At 51.6% G+C, this 25283-nt stretch overlaps 2 protein-coding genes across 2 annotated transcripts in view; both read right to left on the bottom strand.

Annotated features, from left to right (window-relative positions):
• Positions 1-1344: 1344 nt before the first annotated feature.
• BHLHA15 (basic helix-loop-helix family member a15) lies at positions 1345-1902 on the bottom strand (the record flags this gene model as incomplete). The annotated part of the gene is made up of 1 exon (XM_082856221.1): positions 1345-1902. One exon carries the CDS (start codon positions 1900-1902, stop codon positions 1345-1347), a length of 558 nt encoding a protein of 185 aa, XP_082712347.1.
• Positions 1903-4386: 2484 nt separating this feature from the next.
• LMTK2 (lemur tyrosine kinase 2) overlaps positions 4387-25283 on the bottom strand; it is an 82071-nt gene continuing 61174 nt past the window's right edge. Inside the window, exons 8-14 of the mRNA XM_082856694.1 lie at positions 24940-25024; positions 23886-24007; positions 19523-19672; positions 15298-18259; positions 9250-9382; positions 8784-9026; positions 4387-7894 (exon numbers count right to left, since the gene is read on the bottom strand). Coding sequence (XP_082712820.1) covers positions 7866-7894; positions 8784-9026; positions 9250-9382; positions 15298-18259; positions 19523-19672; positions 23886-24007; positions 24940-25024 — 3724 coding nt within the window. The 3' untranslated portion in view covers positions 4387-7865. The remainder of the gene's footprint in view (positions 7895-8783; positions 9027-9249; positions 9383-15297; positions 18260-19522; positions 19673-23885; positions 24008-24939; positions 25025-25283) is intronic.

Raw genomic sequence — 25283 nt, 5'->3', positions numbered from 1 at the left:
AGGGGTGCCACCTGCTGTCCTTGACGAGGCCAGGGCTGACGCCAAGCCGGGCGGGGCGTTCAGTGGCCGGGGCCGGGACTGCCGGGGCGGGAGGGTGAGGCCGTACACGGAGGCTGGGTCCTCAGCTGCGGCAGCCCCGCTCCCGGCCTGGCTCAGCCCCACGCAGAGCGTGCAGAGGTGCCTGGCCCCCGACGGCTGTGCGGCAGATCTGGGCACGCGGAACTCGGCCCCACGTGCCAGGCCAACTCCGGCCTCTCCGCAGCCCTGTGGCTGGGCTTCCTACCCGAGATGCAGAGGGCCCTGTCCCCTCCCCATGTTGGCTGTGGGCAGCCGGACAAGGGAGAGGAGTTGCCAGCAGGGTTGGGAGCAAAGTCGCCAAGCCTGTCAGAGCCAGCGGGGCGGGAACGCCACAGAAGGAAGCGTGGCCCGAGGCGGTGGGGACCTGCCAAGCTTCAGTCCCGTCTTTAAGGAGCAGCACCCGCTGGGGGAGGGGAGCCCCTGCCACCCCAGGCTCCTCCCCGCAGGGCCCCCAAGTGCAACCAGGACCCAAGAACATCCTGAAGTCTGTCAGACCACCTTCTGCCACTTACACGACCACAAACACGACAATGAGTGGCAAACCTCGGTGGGACCCTGAGGGAGGCCTGGGGACAGACCCTCACCCTGCAGGAGACCCCTGACCGCTCAGGGGAACCACGGCCTAACAGCCTCTCTGCCCGACCCCCCAGCCCCGTCTCCTGTACCCTCGGTGCCGGGCCGCAGACCCTCCACGGTCAGGAGCCCCGCCCGGAGGAGCCAAGACCCCAGCCCCTCTCCCCGACAAGGTCCCTTCAGAATTAATGGGAGGGGACCTGACGGGGGCTTCTCCCTGACAGATGCTGAACTAGACACTCAAGCACCTCTGCTCAGCCCCACTCCCCTCGAGGCTGTGGGCTTTGTTTGCTCCGTGCCTCAGTTTACCCTGAACGAGGAGGCTATGGTGCAGGTTGGGGGAGGCTCCGCCCTGGGCCTGGGCCTGAGCAGTAACTGGGGAACTTACCCAAGCAAACCTTTGCGTGGAATCTCCCCTCACCTCAGGAGGGAGTGGGAGTGAAGAGGAGTTAGTGACAAGGGCCGGCCAGCTCCTGCCTAGACGATGACAAGGCAGCCCTGGGACCTTGTGGAGGTATGGACCTCATGCTGCCCAGAGCCGTGGCCTCCACCAGGCGACTCACCGGTCTTGTCCCTGGGCCCTGGGACGTGCCCAGGGCTGCGCCGAGAGTGCAGGGAAACGGAGCCGCGGGGCGTGGAGGGCCCAGGGCTGGGAGGGGCAGGCCGGGCCGCTGACCCGGGCGGGGCGGCGCGCTAGGAGCCCTCGCGGAAGCTGTGGATCTGCGTGGAGAACTTCTGCAGGTGGCCCTCGGGCGGGGCCTCAGAGGCCCCGAGCGCGCCCCGGGCCGCCTGCTGCGGCTGCTGGTAGTGCTGGTAGAGCTTGGGGACTGGCCCGTCCAGGCCCGGGAGGCGGCCGCTGGACATCGTCAGGATGGTGGCGGTCAGCGACTTGATGTAGTTCTTGGCCAGCGTGAGCGTCTCGATCTTGGAGAGCTTCTTGTCGGCGCGCACGTGCGGGATGACCTCGCGCAGCGCCTGGAAGGCGTTGTTGAGCTTGTGCATGCGCTGCCGCTCGCGCTCGTTGCTCTCCAGCCGCCGCTGGACGCTGCTCTCCCGCCGGCTCCCTGGCCCCGGCCGCCGGCGCCCGCCCTCTGCCCGCGCCCCCTGCGTGCGCGCCCTCCGGCTCCGCAGAGCCTTGGCCGCGTCTGGCCCCGAGCCCGGTGGTGGCCTGTCGGGCGTCCGCTCCCCTGGGGTGGCTTCTGGGTCTTGCGGGGGCACCCGGCGCCGGGGAGGCCGGCTCTTGGTCTTCATGGCTCCAGACTGGTTGTCCTGGTGGGGGGGGGGGGTGGCTCTGAGGCGGGGGGGCCTTTGGAGCTGAAATCCAGAACACAGGCCACCCCGCGGTTACTCGGCAGGGCAGCGGTCCCCAGTGGCGGCTGCCCCGCTGGTGCACAGTGACCTCAGGGTCCTTCCCAGACCCCACCCCACCCCCCATGCCCCTGTTTGACCTTACACTGACCCCTCAGACCTTTCCCTGGTCTGGTGGCCCCCTCTCCCCCTGGGTGACACGTACTGACCCCTGGACCTTTCTCCGGCCCCATGCCCCTCACTGCCTCCTGAGTGCCTCCTGGGCTTAGGTGGCCGTTGACACTTGCCTGAGACCGCCCAGAGGCGCGGCCCCATCCTAGCCCAGGGCAGGCCCTCTGCCCGAGGCTGCACTACCTCCTGGTCGCCTGGACGGACAGGCACCAACTACACTCACAGTCCTGCCCCATTGGATGTCACACATGCAGGGACAACACTGGTGCCAGAATGGCTGTGGACGTGAGGAGGCCGTCGGAGGTCAGAGGCGGACGGTGACCAGAGCCCGCCGCAGTCCCCAGGCCCAACACGTGGATGGCGGCGGCCAGAGCTCGAGACCCGGACCCTCCACCCAGGTTTCCCTCCAGACGCCACCCGGCCCTGCCCCAGGGTCCTCTCCCCGCCGCCCCACCTGCACCCCAACCCCGTTACCTGGGGATCCGTGGCCGCACGCGCTGGGGCTGCCCACGGGGGACAAGGACACGTCGCTTTAGGCGCCGCGGGCGGGGCGGCGGCCGCATGTAAATGAGCCCGTGGGGCGGGCGCGGGGCGTGGCCGGAGTCCGCGTGTCCCGCCCCGCCGCGGGGGCGGGGCGCACCTGCCGGCTGGGGACCTGGGGCCCCTCCCCGCCCGCCCGCGAAGGGTTCCCGGGCCGCCTCCCCGCCCCGCGCAGGCCCCCGGAGCCAGTTCCGCCGGCCTCGCTGCGAGCCGGCCGGCGCGGAGGGGAAGCACCTGGCCGCCGCACCTGGCCTTGGGGTTAAGGCTCAGCACACGGAGTCAAAGTCAGATTCGTGGAAAAGCCGTTTTGCGGTAATACGAGTTTCTCAAACGGCCGGCGGCCACAGCCCCGAAGAGCAATAGCCCAGGCACCCCGCGCCCTCACCCCGCGTTTCGGGAGGATCCTGAAGCACCGGGGGCTTGAGGACCCGACCCCGCCACGCCCGCGGCGCCGGGCCAGGTGCGAGCCGGCGGAGCCCTGCCCGGGGAGCACCTGCCCGGCCGCCTGTGGGCAGCTCACCGAGAAATAACTGGTCATCGGTTTTAGGTCTCCAGGGGCTAGAGGCAGCTCGAGCTCAAAACCGGCTGCCACCCACCTGCTTTACTTCATCGTCCCCAGCCTCAGTTTCCTCACCTTTGACCGGAGCACTATAAGGCGTTAAAAGCAGCAACTGCACAGGGGTCTTGGGGGCTGATGGGAGGCGCCGGAGTGCAGCAGGACCCGCGGCGGCACACGGTCCTGGGCTCCCACCGGCTCCGGTCCTGCAGGCCCAGGGTCTGCGCTGGCCCCCGCACTTCCCCCGGACACTGCCACTCACTGCCTGTCATGGGCTCTGGGAATGGGAGTGCACAGGTCTCCTCCATCTACTCCCCGAGGGTCACTCTGCAGTTGGTGTAACCTGAGCTGGGGCCAGGCCCCTATTTTGGTACAAGGAGGCCCATTTCCCTGCTTGTGACAGCTGGGACCAGGACAGCAAGGAGGGGACACTCGGGGAGCAGAAAAGCTGGCTTTGAGCTGATTAGCCTCTGGGCTTAGCGCTCCTTAGAGGCTGGATCTCAGAAATTAAAACGCTTCTGGGACTTCCCTGGCAGTCCAGTGGCTAAGACTTCCGCGCTCCCAATGCAGGGGGCCGGAGCTCAATCCCTGGTCGGGGAACTAGATCCCACATGCGTGCCGCAACTACGAAGCCCGTGTGCCGCAGTGAAGATCCCGTACACGGCAACGAAGATCCCGCGTGCCACAACTAAGACTCGGTGCAGCCAAATAAGTAAATAAATACTAAAAAAAAAAACCCCCAAAAATGCTTCTGAAATTCATCCATGTTTGAATTACAGGTACACTTTATGGCAGCACAAACAGTCCATGCTAGTTTTCCGGTGATTATGCAAATCTTCGTGTTCTCGGGTGCGTGGGGTTTAGGTCTGTCCCAGAAAAGGGCATCCCATCTCTAGAGACCAGGGCTGCAGGCTCCAAGCACCCACAGTGGGGCAGTGCCAGACTGCCCACCCCAGGCCTTACACCGTGGAAAACACACAGAATCAATGCGGTAACAGAATCTATAAATATATAACTATATTTATTTTGAATATTAAATAGTTTTTAAATTACAAGCAGTTTATTGAATCACACTATGCATCAATATACAGTAAAAATCTTACAATTTAAAAATGTACACGATTTAAACTGAAAGTTCTTTAACTATTATATTGCCGTGAACCTCTTACAACTGTGTTAAAGCACAACAGGGAAACCTCGGAGGTCGGATGGCCCCATGCGTCCTCATTTGCGGCTGGAATGAAGCAGTGGGTACTCACAGCGGGCCGCTGTTACCGCCTATCTACGCCCGTGCCAACTTGAACTTAACCATGTTCCAGCCATTCAAATAACAGGTTGTTGGCGATGCAATACTGTCCACACATCTTTTAAGAATTAATTTACATACCAAAGAGTGTTTTACTTTTTGATAGCCAAATCTTGGGCCAACCCTGTTACTACTTAGGAACGTTGTTTTTGAGACTTACACCTGAAGTAACTGTGTACACCCATTCTTATTTTAAGGCTACTTCTCCTAAGGCTAATATTTTGAAGCCCCTCGTAACTGAAGCCCGGCATCTCCAGCCTCACACTTGGTTCGCTTCTGGAATTTTCAGATGACGGGCTGAGTAGAGTAAAACCAGGAGCTGCCTCCCTTGCACCTGGGCCCTCAGGACAAACGTACAGAAAGTCATTAACCCCACGAACACCCTGTGGAAAGTGTTAATAAAAGAAGGAGGCTTTGAAAGGGGTTTCAGGGCAGCAAGACATACCAAGACCTTTCTTAGATAAACCCATTTTCATAGAAACAATCGCCTGTACACTCAAAAATAGAACAGATACTCTGTTCTCCATTCAGCTTCCTGGAGCTTCTTCACCCTTAAGATGAATGGCTTCTTACCCAGACGCACAGTCCAAGTTTCAGAAGGATTTTGGGGGAGCACTTTTTCTACATTGCTCTTACTGGCTTATGACCAAGTCCTTTGATAACACAAATTAACATCTAGCTAGGAAGGAGATGAAGGTTAGATTATTTTTATTGTAGGACTTAAGATACGTAAACTCCACCAAAGTAAGACAGATCCCAAAGGAGGCCAGGAAATATCGTTGTGAACCAGGTATGACACACCTCACCCACATTATCTAGAGAATTCCACTGATACTATTTCATTGTGTAACTTATTAGAACAAAAGCGGTTTACAAACCCACCTACTGGTAACCGAGTGAAAAGAAAACTGAAACGAACAACAAAGCACATGCTGACATTTCAAAAATGGGCAGAAAATTTTAATCTACATAATTTCCTGTGTATTACTTGAGATTTCAAAAGAACATGTTAATTCCCATGTTTATTATAAATATAAAATCTACCCGACCATGCAACACCACACTAAGACCTACTACTCCAACCCAGCCCCACCCCTAGCTCCCTGTATAAAATGTTTTTGGCAATTCATTGTATCAGAGTGATGCAGACCTTAAAATAAATTAAAATGGGGATTATGGTGTTAAAAATCTCCTTAATCATAGTGAAAAATGGACAGCCCCAAAGCATCAATAATTTACCACAGGCTGACTGTAGAAGACTATCTAGTCTATGGATCCACTTGATTTTAGTCATTAGATCTGAACTCCTTAAACCTGGAAATTTAAAAAAACTAGTGTAACTGCCTCTCATTTTTCTTTTAACCAAGACTGGTAGATGTAAAAATTCAGAAAACTCTGGAAGTCTCCAGAGCAAGAAGTTGAGAGTTATGACAGTTTTGGCAAAATCACCTCCTAATGCCCTGTTAACTGTGTTTTCAACATGCACGTCCCAGGGTCCGGCTCTGGCAGTGCTCTGTGCTCACACAGGGGGAGGGGAAGGGCGCCCCTGCCGCTCTGGAAAGTCATTGCTAGTATAAAAAGGGGGCGAGCCAGAATTGATAACATAGGTCACAATTTACTATGTCAACTCTAGCCAGCGCACACACCTGCATCGGGTCCCCAAGCTCCCGTGACCGATGTCCTGCAGCCCCAGGCGGGCCTGGAGGGTCATCCCAGCCTCTCGCTCAAGTCGGGAAAGCACGTCAGCACCGGAAACCCCTGGGGTGAGGGGCCGGTGTGCGGGGACCCAGCCCCAAGGCCCCACCCGTGTACACTGGCTGCCACGCTGCTGGCAGAGCAGAACTCGAGGGCCGCAGAATGAGGTCAGCTTTTTATTACCAACACCCGACACCTGCCAACATCATGAGGCTGCACTGGACACACTCGGTCCTTTCAGAGCAAGGGGAGAACTGGGGGCTTAACGCAGAAGGCGGGGGTCAGTGCAGATGAGCCCGGGGCGGCGTCTGGGGGCGACGGCCACTCGGGCTGCCCGAGGGCCCAACCAGGAGGACGTGCTGGCTGTGGAGGCTCCTCCGTCGTCCTCACGGCTGTGGGATGTAGTGTATTGCCTCGGTTACAGAGACCAGCCACACATGGACGGGACGTGATCCGGACTGGCTCTGGGGGCTGTGAGAAGCTCAACACCTCAAGCGCACAGACAGAATGAACACAAACCGTCCTCGGCCCCCAGGGCCCTCCGTGGAGCCGCTTCTATGCTCCTGAAGGGAGGAGTGACCACACAAGGGCCCTCAAGCCACCGCTGTCTGCGCTTCTAGAAACCAAGCAGAAGAGCCGGCTCTGAGGGGAAGTGACTTGGGGCCCAGCTGGGAGGAGGCCTCGCGGCCCCTGGGGACAACGGGGGGACCTGGATGTTCCAACCAAGCTGAGCTCTGGGAACCACCTGTCGATTCTTACCAAAAGCGTTTTTTAAAAGTTGGGGGAGGGGAGGGTGGGAGAATCACACAGAGGGGCTGCAAGACCCGTCAGCCCCTCAGAGAAGCCTCAACTGCAACAAGGAAAAAACCACCTTAGAGAGAAGAGACAGAAATGTGTTTCATTCAATCAGCGAAACAGAGCAGTCTTCTTGGACTCATCAAAAATATTTCCTATAAGAACATAAAACACTAACATTCAGAATCATTTATCATTTACGAAAGAGTACCATATGTACAATTCCAACAATTTCTAAAGACAGCATAACACTCAAAATACTTAAGCTTTACAAGTACCATGCAAACAAACTATAAAACAGAAGAAAAAAAAAATCAAACTAGTGGATAGCACCAGCTTGACCTGCCTCATTTTCCTTGAATAATTTAAGATTCTGTACAATATCAGGGACTCTCAGGACATTTATCCACAGTGCAATTACAGAAAGCAATTAGTGATTTCTTTAAAAACAATAAATATGGCTCACTGGTGCCAATTCCCATCGTGGTCCTCGGGGACCTGTGCACGGACGGGATGCACAGGTGCGGACGCAGAGAACACCCCACATGGGAACCAGAAACCGCCCAGAGACGACAGCCCCCCACGCTGGCCAGGCTCAGGCTCCCCGCGGATGGCAGGAGTGCCGGCCCTTCCAGCTGGCGGGGCGGCGAGGGCAGCAAATAGCTCTGGACGAGCTGGACGAGCTGGGAGACCACGCCTGGCCGGGTGTCCCGCGGCGCCGTTCCCTCGGCCTCCTGAGTCCTCCTCCGCTTCCCGTGTCAGCAGCTGTCGAGTGGGTGCCACTGGGCAGCCGGAAACGCTGCCGCCGGGGAGCCGCCTGGGCCCGAGGTGCCTTAGCATCACCTAATCTTTCTCCCCGTCTTCGCTGCTTCCTATCAGGAGAGAGCAAGCAAAGCTGTGTTTTAAAACGATCGTCACAGATAAAAACAGTGTGGACGGCGTCTGAGCTTCGCTGCAGAAAGAGGAACTGAAGCTACAAGTGTGGCTCTCAGCCACCTGCCCGGCCGCTCGCCGCTTCCTGCGACAGCAGCACCTGCCAGGCTCTCTCGCAGACACATCTGCGCGGCTCACACGCTGCTCAATGCCAATGCTTTGGGCGCGGGAGAGAACTGGCTCTGAGCCCCACACATCTGCCCCCAACAGATCATTAGGTCATGGGCGTTATCTAATCGGCACAATTAAACCCAGGGCAAACACAAATAAAAGCCTTTATATTCCGCAGTTATTATTATTTGATCTGAAAACTTCACATCAAAAAAGTGTACCTATTAACATTTATCTTCAATCTAGTTGTGGGGAAAAAAGGATCCATATGTTCAGATACCACTACTTCAAATGTGCCCGGCCCATGACCTCCCCCGGGCCCTCTGGTGGCGCACGAAGACTAGGACTTAATGGCAAAATCAACATTGCCGGGGGAGGGCCCGAGGGCATTTGGGTTCAAGCCCGAAGTCAGGGCCAAGTGTTCTTCAGAGCATGAGCTTTCTGAAGAGCTGCTCCTCTCTGGGGGAGAGAAGGAGAGAGGGGGGTTGGGAGCTAACAGAACAAAGGGAAAAAGGAGAAGAAAGGTGGCAGAGCAGCCCCAGGGCCACCGGGCCCAGCAGGGCAGAGCCGGAGCCCAGAAGTGGGGGTCGAGGCCCCGGAGCACACTGCCAAGGCTGTGAGCTCTTCGCAAAGACTCGAACAGCCCTGTCTGCCAGCACCGGGAGAGCACCCCGTTCCCGGGCCGCCGGCCCTGCCCTGGCTCCGCACCCTGCTCACCTCCCTGCTCCATGTCCGAGTCTGTGAGGTGCGTGAGAGAGAAGCTGGCGATGCTGGCGGGTGTGATGGAGAACCTGGAGTAGGGCGCCCCGTGAGGCCAGCTGGGCTCCGTGCTCCGGGGCGGCGGCGGCGGGGAGAAGTACTTGGATGTCTGAAGGGAAGGTTTGGAGCGGAGGAGGTGACTCGTTGTCTTTGACATAAAAGGGTCCGGGGAGAAGTCATCGTCCCATTCAAAGCCTCCACCTGGAAGTAAGACATAAAAGTAACTCTCCTTTCATGACTTCGTTTTAAGGAACAGAGAGGGCAGTGCAGACGTCCAGGTGGGCTCAGAGGGGCACAGACCACCCTGGGTGCAGACGGCAGAGCTGCCCACCCCACACCCGCAGGGCGACACGTGAAGTTATCCTCAGAAACAGCTCACATCACACTCAAGTTTAGTTGCTTTTTAAACCTGCCAATGAGATACCTTCTTCATCAGTGGAACTTTCGGAATTCATGCACCTGCTCGGGTAGGGGGAGCCTGACGACGGTGTGGGGCTGCTCAGCCCCGGCCCGCACGCCTCTCCTCCGCAGCGGCCCAGCTCTTTGGTCGGGGTCTCCTGAAAAGCCCAACATAAGTTCCCATCAGCCAGCGCCTGCTTTCAGGAGCCCTGGGGCAGGGGCCCTCGCTGACTATTTGTGACCTGTCCCTCCCACCCCTGGGGAAGGTGGGCCGGGAGTCCGCGCCCCATCTCTCCTGTGGAACGGGGTCTAAATCCTGGGCAGACATACAAAGTGGCCACGGGAGACCTCGGAGGAGGAGACGCAGCAGGCAGGTTGGGGCAGAGCGCTGGAGTCAAAGGACACCAAGCCAGCGGTGAACCAACCCCACCCCTCCACCCCACCCTCGCCACTTGGGTCCTGGCTCCAGATGCAGGAAGGGGGGGTCTTCTGATGCTTAGAAAGAGGAGAGGAAATTCCAGGGGTTTGCTTTTTTCCCTCTGTTCTCTTGCTCCCAGCCCAAGCAATCCTGGGTGACAGCAGCAGGGGTGGCAGGCACCTGTAATTCTGAGGGCGGTGAGCTTCCTCTCTGCCTGGAGAACCCACACGCCTTTTCCCTCTCCGTCCTCGCGCTGCGCAGCTGCACAGCGTACTGTGGTAACCCAAAGCCCAGCCTTCTGGCCAGAGGACCAAGAAGAGAGTGGCACTGGACAGCCCAGGGAGCGGGAGCTCAAAAAGGGATCCCATCAGTTGTTTATGAGCTCCTGGCTTACCCCCAGCTGCTCAGGGTAGATCTGACCCTGAACAGCACACCAAAGCGTTGAGAACTGAATTTCAGGGAGACCACTGCCAAGGTCCAGTCTGGCCAGGGGGTGGCACACGCACAGGACAGGTTCAAACGGCACAACAAAGGCTCTGAAAGGGGACCCCAATCCCCAGAAGGCTGGTTGGAACTTGTGACCTGAACCCAACTGGGTCAACGCCTTCTAAGGGGAAAATATCAACATTATCCATAGAATCTAAACAAGGCACAGAATCGGATAAAATAATAGGGGTACAATCTAAAATTTCTCAGCAAACAAAGGATAAGGAAAACCTCAATTCCCAGGAGAAAAAAACAATCAACAGATGCCAATGCCAAGATGTCCTTAGATGTTGGAATTACCTGACAACAATTATAAATATGCTCTTACAAAGTATGGGAAAACACACTGGAAATGAATGGAAAAGTCTCAGCAAAAGAATAGATAAAAATAATGAATTGCGGATTTCGGAACAGAAAAATACAATAACCAAAATTTTAAAACTCACTGGGTGGGCTCAATAGCAGGATGGACATGAGAGAGGACAGAATAAGTTATGTGAAGCAGATCAACAGAAATGATCCAATCTGAACAAAAGCAAACACTGGAGGGAAAGAAAAGAACAGAGCCTCAGGGCCCATATACTAGGATATTACCAAAAGGTGTAACGCTGGAGTCCCAGAAACAGAGAGACAGAGTGTGGTGAAGAAGAAAAGAAGAAACAATGGTTGAAAACTTCTCAAATCTGGTGAAAGACATAAAACTACAGGTTCAGGAAGCTTTGCAAACCTAAAATGAGATAAATACAAAGAAATCCATGCCTGTAATCCAGAAATCCATAATCATACTACTGAAAACCAAAGACAAAGAAAAAAAACTCCTGAAAGCAGCCAGGGACAATGCTGAAAGAAAAGAACTATCACCTCAGAAATCTATGTTCAGAGAAAATATCCTTAAGAAATGAGTGTAAAATAAAGACCCTCTCAGATGAAGAAAAGCTAAGAGAATTTGTTTAAAAAAAAAAAAAAAGGCCACACAAACTTCTTCAAACAGAAGGGAAATGATAATAAAAAGGAACCTGGAACATCAGAAATGAAAAAAGAACAGTAGTAACTATCTGAGTGAATATAATCCTATTCCTCTCCTCTTCAGTTTCTTAAAACATGTTTGATGACTAGAAGTAAAGCATAGAGCACTGTGTGATGGGGTTTTTGATGAATAAACATATGACACATCAGACAACCTGAAGAAAAGGGGTGGGGGGGATGAAGGGCCCACAGGGTACAGGGGTTCTTATATTCCACTTGAAATGGTAAAACACTGATTCTAAGGAGGCGGTGAAAAGTTAAGTATGTACATTGTAATCCCAAGAACCACTCCAAAAACTACACTAAGAGAAGACATATAGTAAGAAATGCATAGATAAAAGGTAATTCTAAAAATTGTTCAAATTACCCAAAAGAAAGCAAAAAGAGGAAGAAAAGAAATAACAACCAGAGGAACAAACAGAAACACTGAATAAAATGGTGCACCTAAATCCAAATACAAATAATTCTAATAAATGTAAGTGGCATAAAATACCAATTAAAAGACAAAAAGTTTCAGAATAGATTTTAAAAACCACCTATGTGCTTTCCACAAGAAACTACTATCAAGTACAGGGATGCAGGTACGTATAAGGATGAAAAAAGAGACATCATACAAATACTACTCAAAAGAAAGCCACAGTAGCTTTATGAATATCAGAGAAAGGAATAAAGAATGACATCATATAATGACAAACGGTCAATTCACCGAGAAGATATAATAATCTTAAATGTGTATGAAGCTAACAGAACTACAAAACAGATGAAGCAAAAACTGACAGAAATGAAAAGAGAAACAGACAAATCCATAATTATAGCCGGAGACTTCAACACTTCTCTCTCAGTAATAGACAGAACAAGTAGACAGAAAAATCAGCAACAATACAGAAGAAATGAACAACCAACTGCATCTGACATTTATAGAGCAATCCACCCACCAGAAACAAAATACACACTCTTTCAGGTGCCCATGGAACATTCACCAAGATAGACCATATCCTGGCTCTACAGCAAAACAACACATTTAAAGGAGTTGAAACCCTACAAAATATGTTCTCTGACCAAAATGGAATTACACTAGAAATCAGTAGCAGAAAGGTAAAAAAAAAAAAAAAATCTCCAACGCTTGGAAATTAAACAATATTTTTTATAAATAATCTGTGGGTCAAAGGAAAAGTCTCAAGGAAAATCAGAAAATGTGTTGAGGGACTTCCCTGGTGGCTCAGTGGTTAAGAACCCGCCTGCCAATGCAGGGGACACAGGTTCGAGCCCTGGTCCGGGAAGATCCCACATGCCGCGGAACAACTAGGCCCGTGTGCCACAACTACTGAGCCTGCACTTTAGAGCCCACAAGCCACAACTACTGAAGCCCGTGTGCCTAGAACCCGTGCTCTGCAACAAGAGAAGCCACCACAATGAGAAGACCGCACACCGCATCTAAGAGTAGCCCCTGCTCACCGCAACTAGAGAAAGCCCGCATGCAGCAATGAAGACCCAACACAGCCAAAAATAAAAAATTAATTAATTAATTTAGGAAAAAGTCAATCACGTTTCTATATACTGGCAAGGAGCAAATGGAAACCAAAATTTTAAAATTACCCTTTAAATTAGCTCCCCAAGAAATGAAATACTTAGGTATAAATCTAACAAAACACGCAGAGGATCTGTCTGCTGAAAACTACAAAACACTAAGAAGAACTGAATAAATGGAGAGACGTACTGTGCTCATGAGTTGAAAGCCTCAACATAGTAAAAATGTCAATTCTCCCCCAAACTGATCTATGGATTTTATGCAACTCCCATCAAAATCCCAGTAGAATATTTTTGTGAATATAGAAAAGCAGCACACAGGCCCCCAGGCTCCCCATGTGCCCCAGGACAGGCAGTCCACCTCACATCTCTGGGGGCTCCTGGCTGTAAGACTACAACGCAGGTGTCCCGAGCATGGCTCTACACGGCTCCAAGGCCACACTGCCGAGCCCCGGCCCCGTCGTTACAATGACCAGCGCTGTGACGCATGGGCCTGAGCTCAGAGCTCATCTGCCCTGTGACAGGCTGGAGGGCAGCCACGCGTCCTGTTAATTGTAAGCAAGCATCACTGTCCACCATTCTGGCCTTGAGAACACTGTGCGTCCGGAAGGGGCAGTGTGAGAGCTGAGGGTCAAACACCCCGCCAGGCTCACTTAGGGCCCACGAGAAGCACATGGGAGACCGCCGATGTGTGGGGAAGCTAAGGAGACCCTGAGCGTGAAATGCCGGCACCCAGACCGCTCACTCACTGTGCCGTGATTTCACGAGCAAGTTGCTTTACATACAGTAAGTGTTCACCAAGCATCTGCTGAACCAACAGTGAAATAACCAAGACACAGAACTGCCAAAACCCAGGAGTGCTCAGTTAAAACTCTGGAGCTAAGGTACTGAAGCTACTTCAAAACCAGCTCGTTAAGCTGCCCAGTAAGAGAAGCAGGAGAAAATCTACCAGCCGTCAGCCTGAGCCAGCAGGGGGCTGCCACTCCAAGGACACTGCGTGGAGCGCATGAGAGAACTAACTAGAGATCACAGAAAGGAAGACTTTCAGGACTTCACCCACTTCCCAACTTTCTCTACAACACTAAGCCTCTCAAATCTCACGTCTACTAAGCATGTCTTACACTTGATTTCTGTACCTTCGTTCTCATGCCTTGAATCTCGATCTCATGCCATCCTGCCCTGTCTTCTGAAGCCACCAAAACATCACCCCCCCCCCCAAAGTCGTCACACGAGTGCAGCCCTTCTGTAGCCCAGGCGGGGGCTTCCACGGGAGCTGAGTTCATCCCTCTGCTGCAACTAGACCACCAGACATCTTCCCCAGCCCTCACCCACCACTGCTCACGGCACACACTTTGTAACTCTTTCTATCCCACCTACAGATCGTCTGTTCTGTGGTGAAGTCTCGGTACAATTCAAGTTCACAGAGAAGGTGAAGAAAGGGATACGTGAATTCGAACGACTGGTAACAAAACACAAAATCTGGGGCCAGGTGATCCCTCTTCTCTTCCACTCTCAGTAAAAAAATGGCAAACCAGTTTCCTAGGCTCCCTGAGCCCTCAGGTTCTGAAGCTGGGATGTGTATAAGCCTCCCGGCCCCTCTCACAGATCTGGTGAACTGAGGTTGGGGCCGGGAGTCTACTTTTTCTTTTCCCAAACACTTAACTACCTCTACCCTCCCTGCCCCACACGCCACAGGTCAAATTTTTTTGAGCGACACCGTAGAAAGAGAACACACAGAAGCGACAACACGTAAAGTAACGAGCAACTGAAAGCAGACCCAGCTCCCAGGGGAGAGGTGGGGCGGCACCCAGGACCCCCATGGGTGTGGGCAGAGCCTCAAGTGTGGGGCCCAAGAGGCCCAATGCTGAACGAGAGGCTGAGGTACCAAGGTCTCGGTTCCAAGGACTAAACACAAAGGGAGGGCAAGCAGGTCCAAGAAGAAACCAACAAGGACTCCCACGCCTTCCAGAACGGGCGCTTCACTTACAATCCAGCGGATTCAAGAAGCAAATTCAAGGGCTACGAAGACCAGTCAACAAAGAACGTTTAAAAAAAAAAAAAAAAAAGCTTGAATTGTAGGCTGCCTCATTTTTAAAGAGGCCGAAGGCTGGCCCCCTGAGTGGCGACAGCAGGCAGCCTGCGCAACCCCAGGGAGGAGGGCAGGGCCAGCCCCTGGCCGGGAGGGCCACACACTCTGTCCTGCTGCCCCGTCCCCGTCCCCACTCCACAGGCAGGGCTGCTGGTCGGTGTCTCCAGGGCTACACGTGAGCCTCGGACAGTTCAAGCAGCACCTGCACGCTGGGCATTACTGCCGACTGTCAGAGTATAAAAATCTGGTCTGGAAAGGGTTAGCGACTTCAGCAGGACTCTGCCAGGACACCCAGGAAGGGCATGCAGATCTTCTTCCTGTAATGTAACAGGAGTTCCCTGTGCAAACCCCACTTCTGCGTGTTCTTGGAACTGACACTGTAGCCAACCCCAAATTCCTTTTCCTGAGTTATCACAAAACAATCCGTGGCCTCGAAACGGCAATCAGAAAAAATAAGCACGCTCGTTCCCCTAACACGTTCTGGAATTCTCTAGCAGGACAACCTGGAGGTGACAGACAACAGATACCTGGTCAAAGAGATAGACTGTGACGTCATCGAAAAACGTCACCGCCTTCTTCTCTTTCTTCCAGTCGTCGGGCGGCTGGTCCGCAGAGGCTGAGGGCTTCAGCAGGCTCCGCAGGTGGCGGCCGTCCTCACGGCTGAGGACCACAGGCACTATGTGCTCCGCCTCGTCCTCCGACTCGGAGCTGAGGCTGTGCAGGGTGAAGGCCCGGAGGTCCTCGTCCGAGTCGTCGCTGTTCTCGTCCTCCTCGTCCGCGTCGATTCCGTCCTCGGTGAGGTCGAGCACCCCTGGCACGCCGAGTTTCCCCAGGTACTTCCCTTCGACGTCTGGCTCCTTCAGCTTGGGGCCCTCGGAGTGGCCGCGCAAGGCCTTCTCCGCCATCGGGGCTGCTGGGCCGCCAGAGCAGAGGGGGGCATCTGCAAACGCCAGGAGTTCGTTGGTGTTGGTTCCGGTGGAAGCCAGCGTGCAGGGGGGCTCCTCCTGGGCCTCGAGGTCATCCCCGCTGCTGAGCTCCGAGTTCAGCAGACTTGAGGGGCTGCCGGCCTCACCGTCATCAGGGGGATGCATCTGCCTGGAAGCGCCAGCGGGTGCTGGTTCTGCCGCTTCTCTCGACTCCAGGTGACTGGCGCTCTGCCGAGCAGGGGGACACCTTTGGCCAGGCTGGCTGCTGCTGGTGTCCAGGCAGCCGTCCGGGGGGCTGGGACTCTGCTCTGGGGTGCCTGGCTCAGGCAGGGGCTGGTCTGCTCCCAAGGCCGATGCCGAGGCTCCCGGGACCCCCTCCGACTTCTTATCGGGCTCAGAGTCATTGTCTGAGAAGTAGGCGGAGTCTCGGTACGAGCCCTGGCAGCCAGGGGCAGAAGTCTGAGAGGTGACCTCTGCACCCCTGTGGCCATCGGCTGCGTCTGAGACGACGATGACGGGGTTGGGAGGTGGCCCCCCGCGAACGCCGTCGCCCGCCGAGCCTGCATCGGGGGCTATGGCGCCGTCGGGGGCCGGGTGCAGCGTCCACTCGGGGGACTCCAGGTTCTCCGTCTCGTAGCCACTGTCCGCAGGCTTATCGGGGGGCAAGAGTCTCTGTGGCGTGTGAGGGCCTAAGGAGCCCAGTAAAACCTCACGGACATCCACCGAGTCCAGGGAGCCTGGGGTCTCCACGGACTGCTCCGAAGTCGGGATGGGCGTCGACAAGCTGTCCTCTAGAAGGCTGTCCTGACTGGCAGAGTCCAAGGAGAGGGCAGACACCAAGCCCCGCTCCTCTGCAGCAGCATCTTTACAGCCCAGCTGACTCAGAGCATCCACGGCCTCTAAGGCCCTCTCTGGCAGGCCTCGACGGCAGTGGTCTTCCAAAGGTGGTTGACTTTGTAAGCTCTGCCTCAGTTCTGGAAGGCTGTTCCCTATACTCACCTTACTGGCCAAAGTGCTGTGGACAAGGCCTGAGTCGCTCTGGGTCAGTCTCAAGGCCCCCTCCCTCTGGGGAGTCAGGTCTCGGGACCTGTCGCCGGTGGGAGGTGTGTCCACCGGGGCGGGCGTGGAGTCTGGGTTTACCTCTCGGCAGACACCGTCTTCACGGACACCGACATCCAAACACGTGGGCTTAGCTCCGCCCTGCTTCAGGGGCACACCTGGAGCGACATCGTGAGGCGGCCCCTCTGTTTCGAGCGAGGTAGGAGGTACCTGCGCCTTCGGGCAAGGTGGCGAGGCCGTGTCCCAAGTGCCGTCCTTGGGCGCCATGCCCGGGCCTCTGCCCTGCGCGCTGACGTTTTCCTGCAGCAAAGAAGAGCCTGGTTTACTTTCAGCAAACTTAAACTCAGCATCTAGAGAGTTTCTACTCGGACTTTCTAATATGGTTTCAGGAAAACCAGCATTTCTAAGTTCTGTTTGAAGATCATTTATATGTTCTTTGCTGGACAAGGAGTCTCTCAGTAAGTTCTTCTCTTGAAGAAATAAAAAGTTTTCTGACAATTCTTCATCATCCAACTGATCGAAACCATCTTGGTGCACGAGGTTTTCTGATGAGCCAAGAGGCTCGCAGTCGAAAAGCTTACGGGGCTTTTCTTTCTTCAAGTGGTGCGTGATTACCGACTCTCTGGGGTCATCCAAACTGGAGCTTAAGGTGGTCGGCTTAAAGTCAGCTTGGACTCCATTTAGTTCCATTAAGTCAAATATTTTTTGGTGACTGGGCAAAGCCTCTGATTTGTCAAGATCATTAAATATACTGTCGAAAGGGCTCTCGGGGCCCTTGGTAACATGCACATCCTCGGGTACCCTGGCATCCTTGGGGTCTGTAGTGTTCTGGAAGAAATCCTCATCTGTACTGGACTCCTCTAATTCGACATTCCTGAGGGTCAGAGGCTGGGATGCTGTGTCACCGACCCTTTCTGGATTATCCATTTCCGTTGTGAGCAGTGCAGGTGGGTAATCCAGCTCCAAGTTGCTACCGCTTTTTTCTTCTAATTGGATGTAATAGTCGCTTCCGACGGAAAGGTTGTGGGCATCAAAGACGGGCACTACTCCGGGGGCCCGCAGGGGGACGTCCTGGCCACTGTCATCTTGCTTCCCGGGCCCGGGATCTGAGAGCGGACTCTCAAACGCTTCGGTGGCAAAGAAGATGCCGGTGTAGGACACGGCTTCGTCCGGGGGGCCCCGGCCGCGCTCCTCGAAGGGGTCGTGCTTGGCCGCCTCCCAGACGTACTCGAAGCTCAGGCCCTGGCTGGTTTCGGTCACGGTGAGGACCTCCTCCATCTCACGACCGAGCCGGTCCCTGGCGAAGTGGTCGAGGATGGGGAAGGCGGCGTTACTTGCAGCATCTCTGCTGTTTGTGTTTGGCTTGAGTGCGTTCCACTGCTGCTCAAAGTCGACTTCCGGGTCCCTCTGGCTTTGCATCCGCAGGTAGGTGAGCAGTCTGTGCACATCCTCGGCCGCCGGCCTCTTGTCTGGTGACAGCCAGCAGAACTGTAAGACTTCATACCTGAGCGACACAGACAGGTGATTAGCGGACAGATGATAAATTGTTTTAAAATAAGGAAAGACCTCACAAGGACCCCTGGGCCAACTCAACACCCCAGAAGCCTCGACACTTTAATCACTGCCGACCACCTGAAGGGGTTCAGCTCACGGTGATATCAGCGTGAAAGGGAAAATGGAGACAGATTTCTGTGTCCTCAGGACACTGCACAGTGTCACTGCAATTCTTTTGCTTTGTCATCTGTTCTTCTGGCGTTTTCCAGAGACTTAGCCACCGAATTTAGAACCAGTTCTAAAACGCTCTCCTCTTAACACAACTGCCATAGGTATTCTGCTTAGTAAAGGATGCATGTATCTAATGTTCTGAGATTTACTCACTTTATTTTGCAAGAATTCACACAGACAGATGCTGTTGTGACTAATCTCTAATTATTCCCCCAATAAAAAGTGACACCATGATCTCCTGCAGCACATGGTTTCCTCGGGTCATTAAAGGAGCTGAGGGTGTAGGGAAAGAGTAGAGAAAGAAGCCCAGAGACGGCAGCAACCAGGAGCTGGTCCTCGAAGGGCTGGCTGAATGCGGCCAGCATCTTAAACTGTTGCCGTGAGTGGAAGGGAAGACAAAGACGATGTCATGGTATTAAGTTTACAGCGTGAATGTCCAGTTATTCTGGGTGAGTGAGTTCTAGCAAGTAGGGGGGCTGAGCAACGCCCACACAGAGGGGCACCGAGCTCCAGGAGCAACATCAGCCGGGCACAGGGTGACGCAGACAGAGGCCTTGACACAGGTGAGCCCGATCCTAATTGGAAACCGAGTAAGAACTGGTCTGGAGCATCGTAAGAAGTAAATTTGCTTTGCAAATGTCAACATACATTATGCAAATGAGCCTCATGTGCCAATTTAAATATGATCATGTCTATGCCACCCGTCTCTCCTCTTGCACATTGGGTTATCACTTAAACAAACAGCCTCATTTAAAAATAATTCCACAACAGGAAACTCCCTTAGAATTGACTTTTCTAATTAGTTCAGACTTAACATTTTTCTTATTGCATGTAATACATAAATTCCTGCTTGTTCTACACATTTTTAAAAATTAGCATTACATTAAAAAAATGGATGTTAATTCTAAAATCAGTCATGAATAATATACAAACGATTGCTTTTCATAACATTTACTGTTCGAAATTAGAGAATACATAACTAAGACCCATGCAGACAGGATTTCCTTATCTTCTGAAAAGAACGTGGCGTGAAGTTACCCACCATCTGTCAGAGTAAGGCTGCTCCAGCTGGGGCTTTGGGAGTTTTGTGTCTCTCTCTCGAATGACCTGGTTGAGAACCTCTAAGTTGGAAAGGTTGGAATAAGGCTGAGTGGCATTCTCAAAAAGCTCCCAAAGTGTCACACCCAGGGACCTGCAGAAAAAAGCACACGGTTATTTCTTTCCCTCTTCGGATGTCGAAGTTTTAACACCTACATTTTTACTTGTACAGTCACTAGTAATTTCAAGCACAAGGTGTCTACTGACACGGTTACTGAAGATCGCTCTTTAACATGATTTTAAAAGCAGGCATTTCCATTAAAATGAGGACCACAAGAATACCTCCTCAGATTTACTAACGGAATATATTACTTTAGGAATTTTGGCCAATGCAAAAAAAACATGAGATGGAGCTAAGAGGCATGATTACACGGAGAAGCGAATATGACCGTCAACCTTAAAACTCAAGAAATTAGAAAGATCATCACGATGACTTTTAAGAGTTCAGCAACACAGCTAGATACAAGGTAAATACACTGAATTCTGAGATTTTTGGTGGGAAAAAAACATCCCATTCACGACAGCAGTAAACGTCGGAAATCTTGACACGAACGACCCTTCCCTGTTCGCCCCATGTATTTCTTGCTGTAGCTATTCCTGAGTACTTGGGGCTTTTTGCTCTTCGGAAGGACGCCCCCCACTACTCTGCCAGAAGCGGCCACATGCCCGAGCCCCTCACCACCTCCAGGTGCACAGCCGTCACCACGGGCAGGGCCAACCTTCGCAGTACCCGGCCCACTCGCCCGCGCGCCCAGTGCTGTCCCCATGGAAACGGCCTCTGTGGCTGAAGCCTCTCCACTTCCTCTGTGTGATCCCTGCGTTCGTTCCCACCACCTCCACTTCTGCCGCATATTACAGTCTATTTTCTGCAACGGCTCCCAAACCTGGCTGACCGGATGCTGGTACTTAGGACCCTCCCCGCCCCCCAACCCCGAGGACTCTTCGTTGGTGGATGCAGGTGTGGCTGCATCTTTAAAAGCTCCCTCATGGTGCTGACGTCCAGCCAGGTTTGGCTATTGATGGTTTCCGTGACTATACCCACCAGAATGCTTGTGTGAATAATGAGCCGTACTTGAGTAAACAAGTTGACTATTTGACGTGGTAGAGTACAATGTAACGTATGAGTTAAACTCTCTTATTCTAATCTCACAAATCAGTGAGAAAAATCAACATATTCAGTATCTAAGTGGAGAGGGCATTTCAACCAAAGGAAAGAAAAGGACCCAAATCTCCCAGTCCAATTCAAGACGGGAGAAGTTTCCCTGGCACAGAACTGCTAGGGGCAGAGGGCTGTTTTGGATACAAAGAAGTTTAAGACACTGTCAACGACTTTAGGGAATTAACAATTTATTTGACCGAGGAAGATAAGTTTACATGAAATGCTAAAGACCACAAAGGTGGCCTATGATTAGGGGCAAAACGAGTGTTATCAGCACGAAGCCTGGTTTGACCCTGGGCACGTACCTCTACCTGCCTCATTTTCTCCAAATCCCCGATGTCACTACCTTTCTCTCTCCCAGCAAGGCCTGTTCCCGAACCAATCCCCTCCCCAGTTCTTCAGAGACCGTGAAGCATGGGTTTTCTTCTCAACTCCCCACTCCCCCGACTCCTAACATCTTCCTTGAGCATCCCTTTCTCCTGGCACAGGCCACATAGAAAGAGGAGACGTGTGCCCACCCTGCCCTGCAGCTCTCTATTCCCTAGTCTTTCCCGCCCAGTCTCCTCGGGGACAAGTGCCATTGGCCACCGCCAGCATTCCCTTCTCTCCAGCTCTTTGCCTCGCACTGGCCTGTGTCTCCCTGAGGACCAGCAAGCCTCTTTCTTCTGGGAAGAAAAATGTCCTGTAGCTCTTATCCCCTCTTCCACCAAACTCACTGAGAGAGGACCCTCTCATTCACCCCTGGCACAGGGCAGTTTGGTCCCTGCCTCTCATGGAAGCTGGCGCCACTGCCAGCCCTGCCACCAAAGGCTGCTCAACCCGTCAGAAACAAGGGGGAGACTCTGTCTCTGGGAAGTTTTCAGGTCAATCACCCTGCAAGAATAGTAAAAATATGAAAGAAGCGTGAAAAGCAACTTCTTAAACACAACGAACAGCAGATAAGATAGCAGGGAATTACCTGGACAAAATCTAGAGCTTACTGAACTAAGCAGAACACTAAAACCACCTTTGACTGCAGCATCTGCTGAAGCACAGAACTTGCGCTTCTGTGTCTGTGGTGTACCAGGCTCAGTGGGGGTGATGGTGGCGGTGCACAGGCCAAAGCCCTGGGCCTGCACAAGGTAAGGGGTCTCACAGAGACCTCCTCACAGTGGGAATAAACCTGCCCCCTGCCTTTCTCAGGGGCCTGGAAGGCAAGCTGCCTTGGCACTGAGGTCCTGTGAATTAGTGGACGTGTGGGAGCGTGAGTACGTGTGTGTGTGTTGGCGGGGGAGTGCAGTCCCAAAGAAGCTGTAACCACAGAGCTGGCCCTTACTTGGACCTACAGCCCAAACTCACACCATCTGAGTGCTCTAAAAGATCTTGAGCTGGATACAGAAAGCCCTGGATTAGAGTAGTCCCTTACATGACGGGACACCCAAGTACCTGACAAAAGCAAATGTGGACCCTCTCTGGAGACATGTTTCTCAATTCTAGGTTTCCAAGATCCTCACCATAAAAAAGTCCCCAAGGAAACAAACCACCATCAAGAGCCAGCAAGATCAAATCCACAAAGACTTCAGATACTGGAATTATCTGATGTGGATCATAATCAAATAGACCTCCTAAAACCAAAAAGCCAGTATCTGAACTACAGAATTCAACAGAGAGATTTAACACAAGAATAGACACAGCTGAAGAGAGAATTTTAAAAAGAGAGAGAATTAGTGGATAGAGCACAGGTCTGAAAAATGATCTAGAGTGTGGCACAGAGAGTCAAAGAGATGGAATATATAAAAGAGAGGATAAGAGACAGAGCAAGAAGGTCTAACACATATCTAATCAGACTTCCAAAAGGAGAAAAAACGGGGCAAAGGCAGTATTTGAAGGGTAAATAAGGGCTGTGAACACCAACCTAAGATATGAAAAGCCAAAAAAATCCCAAGCAGAAAAACAAACAAATCCACACCGATACACATTATAGTGAAGCTACAAAAACCAAAAGACAAAGAGAAGAGCTTAAAAGCAGCCAGAGAGGAAAACGTCACGTCACCTCCAAAGAGCTGAGGGAGATTTACAGCTGACTTCTCAAGAGCAACAATGGAAGCCAGAAGCCAGTGGAGTGAGATCTTCAATATGCTGAGAGAAGACAACTGTCATCAAGTAAAAATATACTTCAAGAACGAGGACGAAGTAAAGGTACACTCAGACCTACAGGGAAAGACCTGAGAATCTATTACCAGTCGAACCTCACTAAAGGAAATTCTGAAGGACATACTTCAGACAAAAGGAGACTGATCCCAGATGGAAGGTCTGAGATTTAAAAAAAAAAACAAAAAAAAACCCAGCAAAGTGATTTGATTACGTGGATAAACCTAAACAAACACTGATGCTAAAAAAAATTATAGTAATGTCTTGTGGGGTTAAAAGAGAAAAATCATACCCAACAATGACATATAATTGCATGTGTGTGTGTAGAGTAAAACTAAACCAAGTTAAAGTACGTTCAAGTAGCCTGGGGTCCTTGTATGGCTCAGAAACAGGGCCAAGATGAGAACTACTATTAGACTAAGTTAAGTGAAGTATACATGTTATAATTTCTAGGGTAACCAATAAAAGTATAGGAATAGAGTATACAGCTCCCAAGCTAAGAGGAAAAAACAGTTTAAAAAAAATCAAAAGAAGGCAAGAAGAGAAAAAGAAAGTAGAAAAAGCAGGACAATAACACAAAAAAGTGTAGACGTAAATTAAGGAAGCTGTAATAGAAATTGCTAAAGACTCAGGTACATTTTTTCAACTTCCATTAAACTGACATACATCTCAGTATTACATAATGGTCCAAACCTTTCTGTTTCTTCATTCACTTCAATAAATATTTACTAAACATCTATTATAAGCCAGGCCTTGTGGCAGGCAAAGAAAATAGCCTTGGTTCCTGCTTTTACGGAGATTATTACTGTCAAATGGGTAAGAGAAAAGTTAACAGCATCATGGCAACTGTGATAATTGCTATGATGTCAATAAATTGTTTTTTTTTTTTCACACCATCAGGCACTCTGGTGTTCCTCTGTCTTATTCGATTACTTTCCCTTAAGAAAGTACCTGAGAAGAAAGAAGTCAGGACTTTGCTAACAACAAAAGCCTAACAGAATGATAAATCAATACATACCAGATATTACTATACTTAGTTTGATCTGCAGTTAGTAGTCTGTCTTGAAAGCTGGTTACTAATTCTGGAGCAGTCCATCGCAGAGGGAAAAATTTTTTATCATCTGTTTCAATATAATCCTCCTGTTTTGTTAGAAAGCATACAGAATTTTGAATTTTATAACACTTCTAGTGAGCTCAATGATTTAATTCCAGGTCATTCTCAGAAAACACAAACTCCACCCCAAAAAAACATGTCAGAAAAAGAAGGCGGCACGAGACCGACTTTCTGGGCAGAAGGTGGGTGAGGGTTTCCCTGAAGCCTCCTGGGCCTCATGAGCTGGTCTCTGAGCCATGAACGTTTGCTCAGTCATCCTTCCTGGAAAAGGAAGGTACGCCGTGTCTGATGCACAGAACACAGACTCTGAGCAAAACATCTTGTAAAATATGCTGGGCCGTATCCCTGAACAGGGGAGTGGGGCGGTTAATGAGTAAGAGCGCAGGCTTTCCAATCAGACAGACCGGCTGAGTCCACGTTCAACCACTTACCAGCTCTGTGACTCTGGGCAAGCAACAAACATACTGAGCCGTCTTCCTGATCCGTTAAGATCAGGAAGACACACCTACCTCCCTTTACAGTGAGGATTACATGAGCTCGTGCAGGCAAGTACTTCATAGTGCCTGGGTGGTATACGGCAAGCGCTCAAGACGCTAGAGCTACCATGTGGACAAAGAACTGCCTTACATTTGCGTGATTTTTTTTGCCCCACATTATGGCACCTCACTCAGCTGGGCTACACAAACACACACGAATAAAAATCTCAAATACTTCATTTATTTTCTTTGGGGATATAATTATAACAGAGTTTAAAAATCCAAATCCCAAGCTTACCGAATTTGAGCTGAAATTTTACTGAACATGTAACAGAGAAATATTTATATGACGTGTATTTTATTATACAGGTAGCAATAATTTACCCCGCTTTCCAAAAAGGCATGGCATTTTGTGATATGACCACTTAATGAGTATGAAATTAAATCAGGTCAAGGAGAGGACCCTTAAACCTTTGGCTTACCTTGTACCTGCTGAATCCTATTCCATAATCTCCCACTTTCACATTTAAGTCCGAGGTAAGAAAACAATTCCGCAGGGCTAAATCACTGAAAACAGAAAGAGTGAAGTGAACACGAGAACAAGGAGAATTAACACCCAGGATGATGTGACATGAAATTGCTATGGCTAAAGGCTTTCTTGAGTAATCAGTTAGTGTACTGAGCTCCCTGCTTAATAATTCGTGTTTTAAAATCCTTTTTCACAGATAAAGACTAATACCATATTCCTAATTACTTAAAGAATGGAGATGATCAGATTTTTTTGTACATCACTGACTGCTAAGGTTAAATACTGACCATATCCATA

This window comes from Leucopleurus acutus, assembly GCF_964270905.1.
Source record: "Leucopleurus acutus genome assembly, chromosome: 16".
In the NCBI taxonomy this organism is placed as follows: domain Eukaryota; kingdom Metazoa; phylum Chordata; class Mammalia; order Artiodactyla; family Delphinidae; genus Leucopleurus; species Leucopleurus acutus.
The sequence above is the reverse complement of the archived record's forward strand: the minus strand, read 5'-3'. Positions and strand labels throughout refer to the sequence as shown.